This window comes from Condylura cristata, unplaced genomic scaffold (genome assembly GCF_000260355.1).
Source record: "Condylura cristata isolate star-nosed mole 26May11 unplaced genomic scaffold, ConCri1.0 scaffold00026, whole genome shotgun sequence".
NCBI lineage: Eukaryota > Metazoa > Chordata > Mammalia > Eulipotyphla > Talpidae > Condylura > Condylura cristata.
Genome location: NW_004567127.1, coordinates 20,630,833 through 20,644,256, shown reverse-complemented (window position 1 = coordinate 20,644,256; position 13,424 = coordinate 20,630,833). Strand labels below are relative to the sequence as shown.

The 13,424-nt window shown below is 32.5% G+C and overlaps 1 protein-coding gene across 1 annotated transcript in view; it reads right to left on the bottom strand.

Moving 5' to 3' along the window:
- The window catches only part of HFM1 (HFM1, ATP-dependent DNA helicase homolog (S. cerevisiae)), a 64,509-nt gene extending 53,735 nt beyond the window's left edge, over window positions 1–10,774 (bottom strand). Inside the window, 7 exon segments of the mRNA XM_004689786.1 lie at window positions 288–420; window positions 845–915; window positions 4,191–4,238; window positions 4,502–4,755; window positions 7,225–7,531; window positions 8,706–8,818; window positions 10,686–10,774. Coding sequence (XP_004689843.1) covers window positions 288–420; window positions 845–915; window positions 4,191–4,238; window positions 4,502–4,755; window positions 7,225–7,531; window positions 8,706–8,818; window positions 10,686–10,756 — 997 coding nt within the window. The 5' untranslated portion in view covers window positions 10,757–10,774.
- Between the last annotated feature and the right edge of the window lie 2,650 nt (window positions 10,775–13,424).

The window sequence follows — 13,424 nt, the reverse complement described above, 5'->3', positions numbered from 1 at the left end:
AGATGGATGAAGTACACTGCTGAGGGAGCAGCGGGCGGGTCAGGAGAGGTCTGCCTCACCATGTGGTCACCTCCAGGGCAGGCGGGGATCGAACTCATGCAGAAGTGGCTTTAGCTTCTTAGTGCAGTGCCTGCTGTGCCACCAGGGAGGGCCAATGTATATCTTTATTTTTTAAAAAATGTAGAAAAACAGGTAATAATTCCTATGACTTAAACTTTATATTTTACATTCACTGAAATGAGTTTTTCTTATTATAATCAACACACTTATGAAACATAAATACTTACTGTAAACAACTTTAATGTTTGACCATGGCAAGGGTACTTCCATTAGCAATCTTGTTATAGCTAATTCAAACAATACGGTTTTTCCAGATCCAGTTGGAGCACAAATCACAAAATTCTTATCTGTGTAAAGAAGCTAAAAAATAGTATTTATCAACTACGGAATATACAGTTTCTTACACACAATCTCAGTTTGTCTTAGGGAGAATCTAAGGAATACTACTAGTTCAAACATTTTACTTCCTAAAATTATAATCTAATTCTTGGTTCACCACATTAAAATATAACACTATTAATAATCTGCCAGTTCTTTTTGCCAGTGATATGGTAGACCTAGAAGACAATTTCTTCCAGAGAATTTTTATAAATCTAACAAATACAAACCAACCACTTATGAAAGTCACATCTGTTAATTTAACAAACATTTTTTAGTTCCTATTATGTACAAGTCACTGAGTATGACACTGGGGACATAAAGTTGAACTTGACCCTGCCCCCGTCCTTAGAGAGCACACAATGTATAATATAAGAAGCAGATAAAGTTATAATAAAATACTTACATCATCAAAGGCTTTGGACTGTATATAGTTGAAATATGGGAATTCTTTGAAAATACTCCTAAATTTTGTTGCTTAGAGTAATATCAAGGATTCAAATATTTCATAATTTTAAAAATGGGTTATCTTTATCTTTTAAAATGAAGTGTTGTCACTTTAACAATACTTAAGACTTTTATACTTGGCATTTGACATGATACATGATAAAGTTTTCCTTCAGAATTTAAGACAAGATAAAGAGTTTTTTGGACAAACAAAAGGAGGAGTTAATTATCATTAGACTGGCCTTATAAGAAATACAAACTGGAGCTCTTCAAGCTGAAATGAAAGGATGCTAATTAGTAACAGGCAAACAGACAAATAAATAAATTCAGGATACCCTTATACTGTAATGGTGGTAGTTAATCACTTATAATCTGACTAGTATAAAAGATAAAAGGCAAAAGTATTAAAAATAGGAATTACAATAATTTGTTGATGATACACTATACAAAAATATAAATTGTGACATCAAAAAGTAAAGCACAAAGTAGGAAGTATAAAATTGTAGGTCTTGTTTGTTTATCCAAAGTTATCAGTAAAAGACAGTTTGCATACAAGCATCACATAAGCACAAAACAAAATTCCATAGTAGATAAACAAAAGATAGAGGAATCCAACCATATCAATAAGGAAATCATCACATTCAAAAGAAAAGAACAGAAGAAGAAAGGAGCTAAGGAAATACAGTCAGCGAACAATAAAATGTCAAGTTTATATCAATCAATAATTTTTTCAAATGCCAATGGGCTAAACTCTCCAATCAAGAGACTTAAAGTGACTGAATGGATTTAAAAAATAAAACTCAACTATATGCTGTTTACAAGAGAATAATTTCATCTAAGGGCACAAACAGGCTCACAGTGAAGGGATGAAGAAAGGTATTTTAGGAAAATGGAAATCAAAAGAAAGCAGCAACAGTCATATTTAATCCTATTTCACTTCCCTTTATTTAATTCTAACCTGGAGCCCCACCCACAGTATTGCTAATTTCATCTCCATTATTCTGTCCCACTTTCTCATTTTGCTAGTACTCATCTCAGCACCTTCTAAAATACTGAGACTCCTGGATATACTGTTATAATAATTGTTCACATTATTCATTCCCAATTCCCATTCCAAGAGTGTTAACTCCTCAATAGCAAATTGACATACTTGACTGACATACAAATACCCAAAATAGTATCCAGAACACAGTAAGCATTTATTAATTAGTACACGTCGGCATTTATTAAACCAAAAATATAGTTTATAAATCTTCATTTTGTTTTTAGTTGTGAAGATTTGTCATAATATTTGTGCAAAACAAAAATTAATTTTGAGTTTAGTAATCCAGTTGCTGAAGAATCTCATCTTTCCTTCAAAATATGTCTCTTCCAATAAAATATTTGTTTGTAACAAGTCCACAAATGATCCATCATGGTGGGTTTTTCTCTCATTAGGTAGTGTCATATCAATTATATTCATAATAAGGAATCTTTGATTTAGAGTACAGGTAGAATCAGTTTGCTAGCTCATGGGGAACTCAAGTACTAACATTTATAACTATAGACACTTAATACTAAGTTTTTTCTTTTGTTCAGTAAGATCTCAGCAGAGTCAGTGTAATACATGTCCTAAAAGGGAGGGAAGTATCTGCAGAACTGAAAATGAAAAGAGTACTGTGGTAGTATAAATGTGACCAAATCTCTATTATCCTGAGGATTCAAATACTAGAACATTGGAAACAATCACAAAATACTGTGTCCAAGTAATCCCAAAACTCTCAAATAATCATGAATGGCATTTAGTCCTCCACTTTAATTATATACTTGTAAGTAATAAGTATAGCAGTTAAAAATGAATGTGACAGCAACTGAACTTTTGGGAACAAATTAATGCACTCAACAAAGACCTAAAAAACTACTTCAGCATTGATAACAGCATGAATATCTTTAAAACTCTTAAAACACTGAGTCATATTATAGCAAGTTTCAGTAGAAGATAAGAATAATTTCCCACCATATTGATATTGAAACTAACTAAAACTGTTTACTACTCTCCTATTTCCTGTATTTCCAACCTATATATATGAGAAGGAAATGCAGCAGGGCTGAGACAGCATGCTCAACAGAAGCACTAACGGCTGGCTATGTCTCAAGTTGTTACATTATTATGATTAACTCTCTTATTATCTTCTCCATCACTCTGCATGGGAGGCAATTTTTCATGAGTAGCCAGACAAACATTTTCTAATCATGCTTATGAATTATCTAAGCCAGCAGCATATCTAGGATGAGAATCTTTGTTCCCTAAATTTCTCTAGTTCAAATGGATAATATATGGAATTCTGGAGTCTTCCCCATCTTTTCAGTCACTAATTCCATACTTCTGAAACACAGTTTTGATGACTTGCTCAAAAAAATTATGATTTCTCCTCTTTGCTTATGGCACATATTTTAAAAAAATTGTAGTCTTTGGTCTTCGTGGAATTAAATAATCTAATCCCCAAACAGCTACCTGTTTATATTATTTCCTACTACTCCTTTAATCAGGCCTTTTGTCTTAGCCAAGCTGGAACACTTATTTTGTACTTTTTTACCCTCACTCCTGCTCATAGTTACGCTTGCCAGAACAACTTCTTATTTCATCTGCCTTTCAATGCATTTGGAGGTAAATAAATAAGGCATGGTTCTTACCTTCAAGGAATTTATAAGTCATAGGAAAATAGTCACGAAAACAACTAATGGATTATAGTAAAATTGATTAAGTACATTGCCTTAAACATAGGGCATCAAAGTAGGAAAAAGGATATTACCTCTAGAACACAAATTTGTGCTCAAAATACTTACACTGGAAATGCAAAGACATGTAAATTGGATTACATTTATAAACTGTAAATTAGATTCTTTCAAAAAATATTAATTTGTAAAAATCTCCCAAAAAATCCAGAGAATACCCAATTCTCATTCATTTACCCCACCCATATTTATCCCAATACAGTTGTCTTTATCCCAAATGTAAAAAATTATCTATATGAATTTGTAAGTGAATATCTCAGCTTAGTTAATAATACCTATGTAACTTGTGTACCTACCTTGTCAGAAAGTAGTAACAAGCATTTCATAAATTGGCATCAGTTTGCATGCAGATCACACTTCGAATAGTACTGGACTACCACAAACACTGCATTTCTAACATAACCCAAAAGGTTTACTTTTCCCTCCTTGTCAATCAAAATAAATAGTAATACAACAATTTAAAAAAAAAAACCTATGAAAAGAAATATGAGTTCAACCATAAAGCAGTTAAATAATAATTTTAAGGATACGGATTTCTGTGACAGCCTTCAAGGAAACTGCACCATTTTCTGTAGCCCCTGAAAAAAAAAAATTGTACATACGTAAATGCTTTTTTTTAAAACTTTTCCATAAAAATGTCAATAAAACTTGTATGACCTTTCATTAAGAGCACAGTTAAGAAATATGAAAGCACAATTTTAAAAGATGAAACATGATATAGAAATGCAGAAAATAGCAGTGATAATCTACTCAAATTTACTCTAGTTTTGTAATTTTCCCTATGCTAAGCAGTAGATTCATTTGTGCTTTTATAAAAACAAATGAGAAGGCAAGGAATTACCTTGAATTTTGTGAGGATGGGATGAAAAAGATGGTGCTCTGAATATACTTCCTCCAAGTTCAGAAACAGAAAAAGCATCACTTGTAAACATGTTAATGTTTGAATACTGAGGTTTCTGCTTACTATTGCTACATTTCCATGAACCTTTGTTCATTTCTGTTTGGGCAATTTTCACTGAGCCAATATGAGAATCCAAGTTTATACTGTCATTAGAAAAAGCACTCCCATGCATACTGTCAGATATTTTAAATAATCTGAAAAACAAAAACAAACCATGGTGTGCACTTGTAACTCCATACAATGTGAGCAAACAACTCACTTCTTTAAAAATACCCACAGATTATGGGTGTCAAACTCAAACATTTATCATTCTCCTAAAATATGATTCATTAAACTTACCACTGAATTATATCTTTACACTTTCCTAAAATTCAGATATATTCATCTCTGGTAGCCAGTTATGAGATGACCCAATGATTGTTTACGAGTATTCACACCCTTTTGTAGCCTTTTATAACAAATCAGGACTAGTATATATGACTAGTTAATGCTGCAGAAGTATGAATGAGACTTTCATGGGTCTATCATTAGACATTGTGGTTCCTACATGGTCTCTTGTATCACTCACTCCAAAGGGAGTTAGGCATCATATCATGAAAAAACTCAAGAAATCCTAGAAAAAGGTCCATATACTGAGGTGTCCTATCAATAAATATTTCCCATAACACCATGCAAAAATCATATTACTATAAAAAATAATTCTTTGCAAAGTTCTGGAAAACACAGAAAGACCTCTTTATGATTGTAATATAACTATGTATGACTGATAAGAATGTATCAAAATAGGGCCCTCCCTGGGTGCACAACAGATTCATGCGTAGCACTATGAAGCTATCCACAGCCACTGCAATACAAGTTCCATCCACAGCCAGGGAGGTGACCCACATAGCCCAGCAGACCTCTCCTGGCCTGCCTACCGCTCCCCTCAGCAGTGTGTTTCAGTAGATCTGTCTGTCCTGCTCCCCGCTCTGTCTCTGGTGAATCCTCTCAACCTCCCACACCTCTGGCCTGTATGCCTGTGGCCCAGTTCTTGTATGCATAAATAAATAAATAATTTTTTAAATTATTAAAATAATTTTTTCACAAGAAAAAATTCACTTCAGGGGTGAAGTGACCATTAAGGTTTTTAATGCAACACTCACATATTACAGAGCAAGTAATGAGGATGGTAAAAACTTGTATACAAATATTCATAATACTACTATAAAAATACAATCAACTCAAATGCCTATCAACTAGATTAACTGGACATGGACAACTAAAACGTAGCATATTCATTCAATGAAATATTTGACTAGAAAAAGGAATAAAGAACTAATATATAATGTAACACAATAAACTTGGGGAAATGTTATGCTAAGTGAAAGTATATGCTAAAGCTCAACATTCCTACTACCCCTCAAAATCCATTGATGACCTCATCTCATGTCATAAAGAAGATAAAACCTAGCACTAGAACTCTTCTGAATCCTACACCCATATATCCAATTACCTACTTGAACAAGTCGTAAGTACATAAAATCAATTTGTCCAAATCTGTGCTCATCACCTTCCCCAAAGCCTATTATCCTTTTATAGCTTTCTGTACCATGAGAGGACACTCTACTACTCCTAAAGCCAGAAAATTGTTAGATCTCATATCCATCCAATAATCACTTAAGTATTATGGGATTCCATCTCATAAATAATTATGATCTCTCTCCATTTTTGTTACTAAGATCCTAGATCAGGTTAGCAATCTCTGTCACCTAGATTAATAAACTTTTGAAGTGGCATTTCACAGTGTATTCTAACTCCTTTCTAATTCATTATATTGACGAACATTATTTCTCCTTAAGGGGTAAGTTTAAATACCACTTTTCAGAACTTCAGAAAAGTTTTCCCTGACTCTCATAACAGATTAGGTCCCCATGTAAGTCCCCTACATGCCGTAATAGTAGTTCTCAAAGGAACTTTCTCAGGGAGTTCCTAAGATAAAAACTATTTTCATGATGCTACTAAGGAATTGTTTACCTTTCTCTATCTAATTCTCTCACTAGAGTACACAGAGTTTTCTTGAGGCTCCAAGTCTTGTAATATCATAATGAACTGACTGCAAAAGCAAATAAGAAAATCCTACCATTTTCTCTTCATGAAAGATTTTATAAAAATGTGAAACAATGCCACCACCCTCACTAAATTTTTTTAAGAAAAGTTTTGTTTTAATAGAAATACATTGTTTACATTAACAACTGGGACTAATAGTTAAACTAGTAAATAAATATTTTTAATGTTTTGGTTTTAATTTCTAACATGGTTAATTATTAATAGATATAATCCCCATTAATAGAAAGGCTTTTGGGACTCCTCAAAATATCTTAAGTGTAAAAGAATCCAGGAACAAAATATTTAAGAAATTTCTGCTCTAACCATATACTTATCAAAATAATTGTCATATAATAATGTATTTAATCAATTATTTCTGGAGGTTTACTTTCTCTTTTTCTCTCATTGAATTCAGGCTCTTTGCAACAAACCTGTGCCTCAAATCTCAGAATTAACAGTGCCTGGTGCATAGTGGAATAATGTTATTGAAGCCTTTCTTATTCCAATTCTACTATACTTCATATTTTTGACATACACATATTCAACTTTACTCAGTGTTATTTACTTCATTTAATTACCTTTTTCGAAATGTTGATGTGCTTGCTCCTTTATCCTCTGTAAAATTAACTAACTTTATGTCTGAAATACTTTTCTCAGGTGCTATCTCAGTGCCAATGTGATTTCTGTTCTGGAAAGAACTATAGGTCAGCTTCAGAGCAGCATGCGGTAAATCATTTTTACCTTCCCCTCCTAAATTTAGATCATTTTCCTTATATTTTCTAGAAGGAGAGGTAAATTGGAACTTTTGTATTGGTGAAGCAGAATTTTTGTCTTCATTAGTTATCTTCAAATCTGATGTTAACATTTTTGGTCTCTTTTTCTGACCTACAAAATGGAAATGAATTACTACATATTCTCCATGAAAACAAGTTTTCAAAATGACTATGGAAAATTTTAATTAAAAATTTTAAAAGAGTTTACAAGTTAAGTAGGAAATTTAAAAGAAAAATATTAGTACATTAAGAAGATACTTTGTATTGCCATCTATGGATATTATACTTAAGCTGTATTATCCCAGTGAAGGGCCCTCAAAAATTAAGAATTGCTGAAATTAAACCTATAAATAAACATAAAACCTACATTATAAAATATTTAATTCATGACCCATAGAAATAACCGTAATTGCAATAATTAAATATTTTATCTATAAGAAATGATATAATTGTACAATTATGAAAATTTAATAATTTAGAAATATAATGAGTAATCATACAAAATGTTATTGACTATGACACAGTACTAAAACATATGATACAGTGCTTTTAACTCAGCAGTCTTGCTTCTAAAATCAAGATAAAAGAATGTTTTCATGAGGGTGACAGAATTTTAAAGGTTTCCTTACAGAGACTACAAGCAACTCTGGGAAGCTTAGAATAAGTTGGAAGCTTTATTTGGGCCTATTATGCTTTATTATTTACATATAATGAGATACATAGCTATCTCATATGTGCTATATATTATTTGATATATATAAAAGTATGTTTAACATGTATTTGAGTAAAATGTTATGAAAGTTAATAAAAAATGAATACACATGAATCTGCCATCCAATTTAAAACACATATTTTACCAACAATAACACATTAGATCATACATACTGGTTGAATAAGATATTTTGGCTTTATAAAAATAGTATCAAATTATATATAATGTGAATCCTGTTTTGTTTTTGCTCAATCTATTTCAGGATCTGTTTTCTAGAATCAAAGGATTTTACCATGATAAAGCAAAAAACTAAATCAAAGTGATAGTTTTAAAGATAAGAGAGAAAAAATTCACAGATAGAACAGGGGGCTTTGTGTTAGACGGATATAAGTATGCATATGTATGCATATCTATATATATGTTTGTATGGAAAGAAAAAATGTAAAATTTCGTAAGCACTATCCTTTTATTTAACCCATTAAAATATAATGATTAATATTTGATTATGTTTAGGTATTTTGCACAAATGTAAACTACAAGGGTTTAGCTTCACAACAAATATGTAGTAATTTACCTAAAAGTTTACAACTTTCTATTTCTTCTTCTAATGCCTGAGTATCTGGAATTTCTGAAATCAGTGGAGCAGGCTGGAGAAACAAATCCAGTGCTTTGTCATTTACTGGATAGCTATATAAATATGTAAAAATGTAGATATGTTAGTAAAGATGTAACACCAGAAACTATGCATTTATTAAACATTATTCAATTAGACTCTTAAACAATGCATAAATTAACATGTTATCACTCTGATTTATCCCTATACAACAGCACTCTCAATCTTTTCTTTCTTTTATGTCATAGGATTAGTAACACTGGCATGTGATATATACTACCCAAATAAAGGCTATTACTCCATCTCTCCTAATTCAAATGCTTGGGACATGGATCTTAAATTCTGTCTTACGTAAAAAGGAAAAAGTAGTAAATTATTCTTGAACTTTAACATCTTAGCTATCACAAATTACTAGTAATGATATACCTTGCAACTAGTCATGGGTCCTCAGTACATAAATGATGTCAATCCTGATATTCTAGAGTATACTCAGAGCATCATTATATATTAATATCCTAACACAGATATTATTCCATAACCATCTACAAAGTGCAAAAAATCAAATCAATTTAAACTGACAATCATTTTTTAAACCTAAAGTAATTGATGAGATTTTTGCCATCCTGTTGGCATTATAAAACTACCTCTCATTTTTAACTCTGCTCCTGCTTTAATATTTCCTTTCCTATCAAAACTTATTTGTTCTTTATTAGAACAAAAAGATAGGTGCTACAGAACAAGGAATAAAGGACAAGAAAAAGCACTACTGATGCCAAGTCCCAAGGATTTTACGAATTAGTAAATTAGTAAAGCTCATGGAAGTGACAGAAGTGGTCTTTTACTTCTGCCTTTCATAGAATCTAACATACAGCCACTATGGCTATACTTGCCAAATAAAAATCTGTTAACAGAGTAGTTAACAGTATCTGACAGACTAAAAATAGGTCAAAATGTTTAAACTTTAGTATTTGTCTGCAGTTTCACAGTATCAACCTGTCAATGATTCCTTAGGATGACTCACAGGACTGAGCAAATAGACCTATTCATGACTATGGAGTAAAGACCAGGAAGAACCAAACACAAGCTTTCAAAGGTCCCCTCCCAGTGGACATAATTCCCTGGCAGTGAGATGTGACTGTACAAAACATCGGTACAAAACATCGCCCAGTGAAGAAATACTTGAGACTTGCTGACCAGGATTTTTATTGGTGGCTAAATCACATAGATATTCCCTGGTTGGTACATACCTTAAATACAGATGCATGAAACAAAATAAGTGTTCAGCATAAATCATACTATAATTTACTCACAGTGAGACACTTTTATCTGTTCATGGTAGCAATCTTTCTAAAATTTAAGTTCTCAGACTCCAGCCAAAGCCAACATTGCCAGCAGGCCTTTTCAGAGATGGCCATTTAGGATTGTTATGTTAACTCTTTGCTGTGCTGTGCTTGGCTTTGTAGCACATATACTAAAATTGACTCTTTTCTATACAGGGACTATTCCAGAACATCCAAGAAAGATGCAAACAAGATATAAAAAGTATACATCTAACTCTACTCTTCAGGCAACTCAGAAATCAAATCTTCATTATGTTTTCTCTATTTCCCCACCAACCCCCCTCTTCCATATCGGCAATGTCATTACTCTTTGTTCCTAGGTACTATCTGACCATACTACCAGTTTTTACCTTTGCCAAAAATTTGAAATTTAAATAGAAGCTAAATAGGCAAGAATCTATTCCATTGTTAAAATTGTAAGATTTAAGATGTTAAATTTCAGTAACTCCCTTATATCTAAATCCCATATTAAACAAATATATAACTAAACATCCTTCTTCTGACCTTCATTTTTTTCATTTGTCTAGAGAGAAAATTAAAGCTCCTTAAAAACTAAAAATGCTAAAAAAAAAAAAGTTATTATTCTTTAAGGAAGACTTACTTTTCAGCTTCAATTGGTTGTTCAGAAAACAAAGTATCCAAAGAAAATAAGGAGTCACTTGACTTCAGCATTCTTAAAAACTGGACTTGTCAAATCTGTGTAGACAAAGTAGTTCATATTGTATTTGCAAAGGTGTAAAAAATATTTGAGTACATAAACTACAACCATTAACTTTCCAGAATAACCAGAGACTACCTATCGAGTTACAACTTCTGCAACTTCCTCCAAAGTACTTCAATATTCAAAAACATTATTCTTTGTTGTCTACCCTCTCATGCATATGTCTATTTTATTCTCATTACATGATATTTGCATAAATGTTTACATTCCTTTTTTAAAAGATAATTTTTACATTCAGAGATGTTATCTACTGTAAAAAGTAAAAACATTCACAATTTCAACCTGGGATTATAATAAAAAAAAATCCAGAGCAGAATAAATCTGATAGGAACAGCAGCACCATTTCTACAGACACAATTCACACTGCTGTTCATCCTCTGTACATCAACAATACATTCCATTTTTTCCTCAGTTCAGAAACATGATTGGAAATTCTGCATGAAAAAACATGAAATAAGATGCACAATAATAACATATAAATCACATTTCTATTTATTTTGTGATTGTCAATACATTGTAAATCTTAGGACAGAAACTAAAAGAAACTGGATGAGCACCATCTAGTGGGGAAATCTGTATTACCAAGTCAGATCTGGTCTCTTCAATTTTGAATCCTCCCTAAAGTGGGAATAAGTACAAATTGGGAGTGTGTGTGCTAGCTAAGAGAACTAAATTTGTACAGTACATTAGGATTGCCCTTACTCATCCAGAATGTTGTGGAGTCTTTCAATGTTTTAGTTATCCCCTCCCTACTCCCATCTGTTTAATTTCATTACCCTCTTCATTGTTCTCAATTTATTAATCACTTAATCACCAACCAAAAGAAATAATAAAAATGAAACAAATTAGTGAGTTTTATAAATGTCTAAAACAATGTGATTCACATGAGCAATAGAAACCTATGATGTTAGGGCAGGAGGCAGAAGGGAGTCAATCAGCAATTTCAGATCTTGAAAACAATTACCTAAAAAAGTATAAATTAAAAACATTATGTTTTTACATTATTCAAAAAATAGCAAATAAAACGCACCTGTTCTAATCTTCAGATTAGAAGATTATAAATGATAAAAGTTAGAAAGTAATTATAAACAATAAAAGTTTTCAAAATTAAATCTCATCAGGCCACTTTTACATGATTTTGCTACCTCATAATTTGAGTAGGAAACTTCAAGGTTAACATGTATTTGAATTCTTTACTGCTAAAGAAATCACAAAGTCACATAACTATAAACTAAAAATATTTCAGAAAAAAAATGTTTCATAAACCAATCAGAAAACTCCTATATGAATAGCAAATGTTTTCCAAAGCACTGTTTGATTTTTAGTTCTGGCATCAGAGAGAATGTAACTTGTTTGGTTCAAGGTAAAAATATCACATATATCTTTCAGTTCTGTGTATATATTTAATTCCAAGTAAAAGAAAACACCCCTAATCTGCAATTCTCTGTCCCTTTATTCTGTATTATTTTTCTTCACCGTACTAATTAGATTACTGGCATCACATCATGTTTAATTGTTTATCATCTTTTTTCCTCTAGAGCAAGCAGGTAATTTTCTCTCACTAATGGGCTCTAATAAACAGAACAGTGCCTGACATACAGTAGGTATTCCGTAAGACTTCATTGTGGAAATACATTAGCAATTATCAGATTATAAAAATTATTTTCTGTTAACTTAGAAACTTTAAATTTTACCCCTCCACCTTTAATGTTCAGTTTTTAAATGCAATTTTTTTTAGGATACAAGTAGTTAAATCATGAAAGTTCAGCAAGATCATGAATTTGTCACTTTCGTAATGCTTTTTTAAAATACAGGCTCTAAAATGGACCTTTCTACGTTTCAGTGAGTTTGTGATTACAGATGACAGATCCTGAATTAGTGTTAAATTTAGATTTTCTGTATAAATTTACAGGTTAGATTATTTATTACAAAGTTTTAGTTTCAGCCTTAGTATACAATTATATTACCAAAAAAAATCTTATTTTTTTTAACTGTTTGCTTCTGCTTTAACTGTTAAAATACTTAAGTGTTTCTGTGGCTACATAATTTATTGTCTGTTGAGATGAACTACACCTTAGCTATTTGTCTGAGTGACAAGTATTTTCGCTATCTTCTATAATCCTTACTTATTGTGTAAAAACGTCAGATCCACGAGTGATTCCTCACAAATTTTACTCTCAGAACCCCTCCTTATATCACAAATGAAGAAAAAAATAAGATACAAAATGATTTGCCAGACTCAGTCGTCAATGAAGCAGCCAAAACCAACATTCGCGGGAATAACCAACTCCCACAAACGACTGCAGGGAATCTGACAAGGAAATCAACCTGCACACCAATGATCGAGTCTCCCGGTCTCCGCCCAAGAGAGCGTCCACACAGTCACAGCCAGGGCTCTAGAGCACCCCTCCCCCGGGGTGCCCGCTGGGTCGGAGGGTTCCAGGAGGGAAACACATTAGCGTGTGAAGAAAAAAAAAATCTAGGTGGACTGCCCAGGAAATACCTCATCCCAGAGCGCCCACCCCAGTGAGACCCAAGACTGGACCCCGGAACCTCACTCCCCACCTGTGGAACCAGGTAGCCAAAGAACACGCACAGCCCCACCCGCTCGCCCTCCAC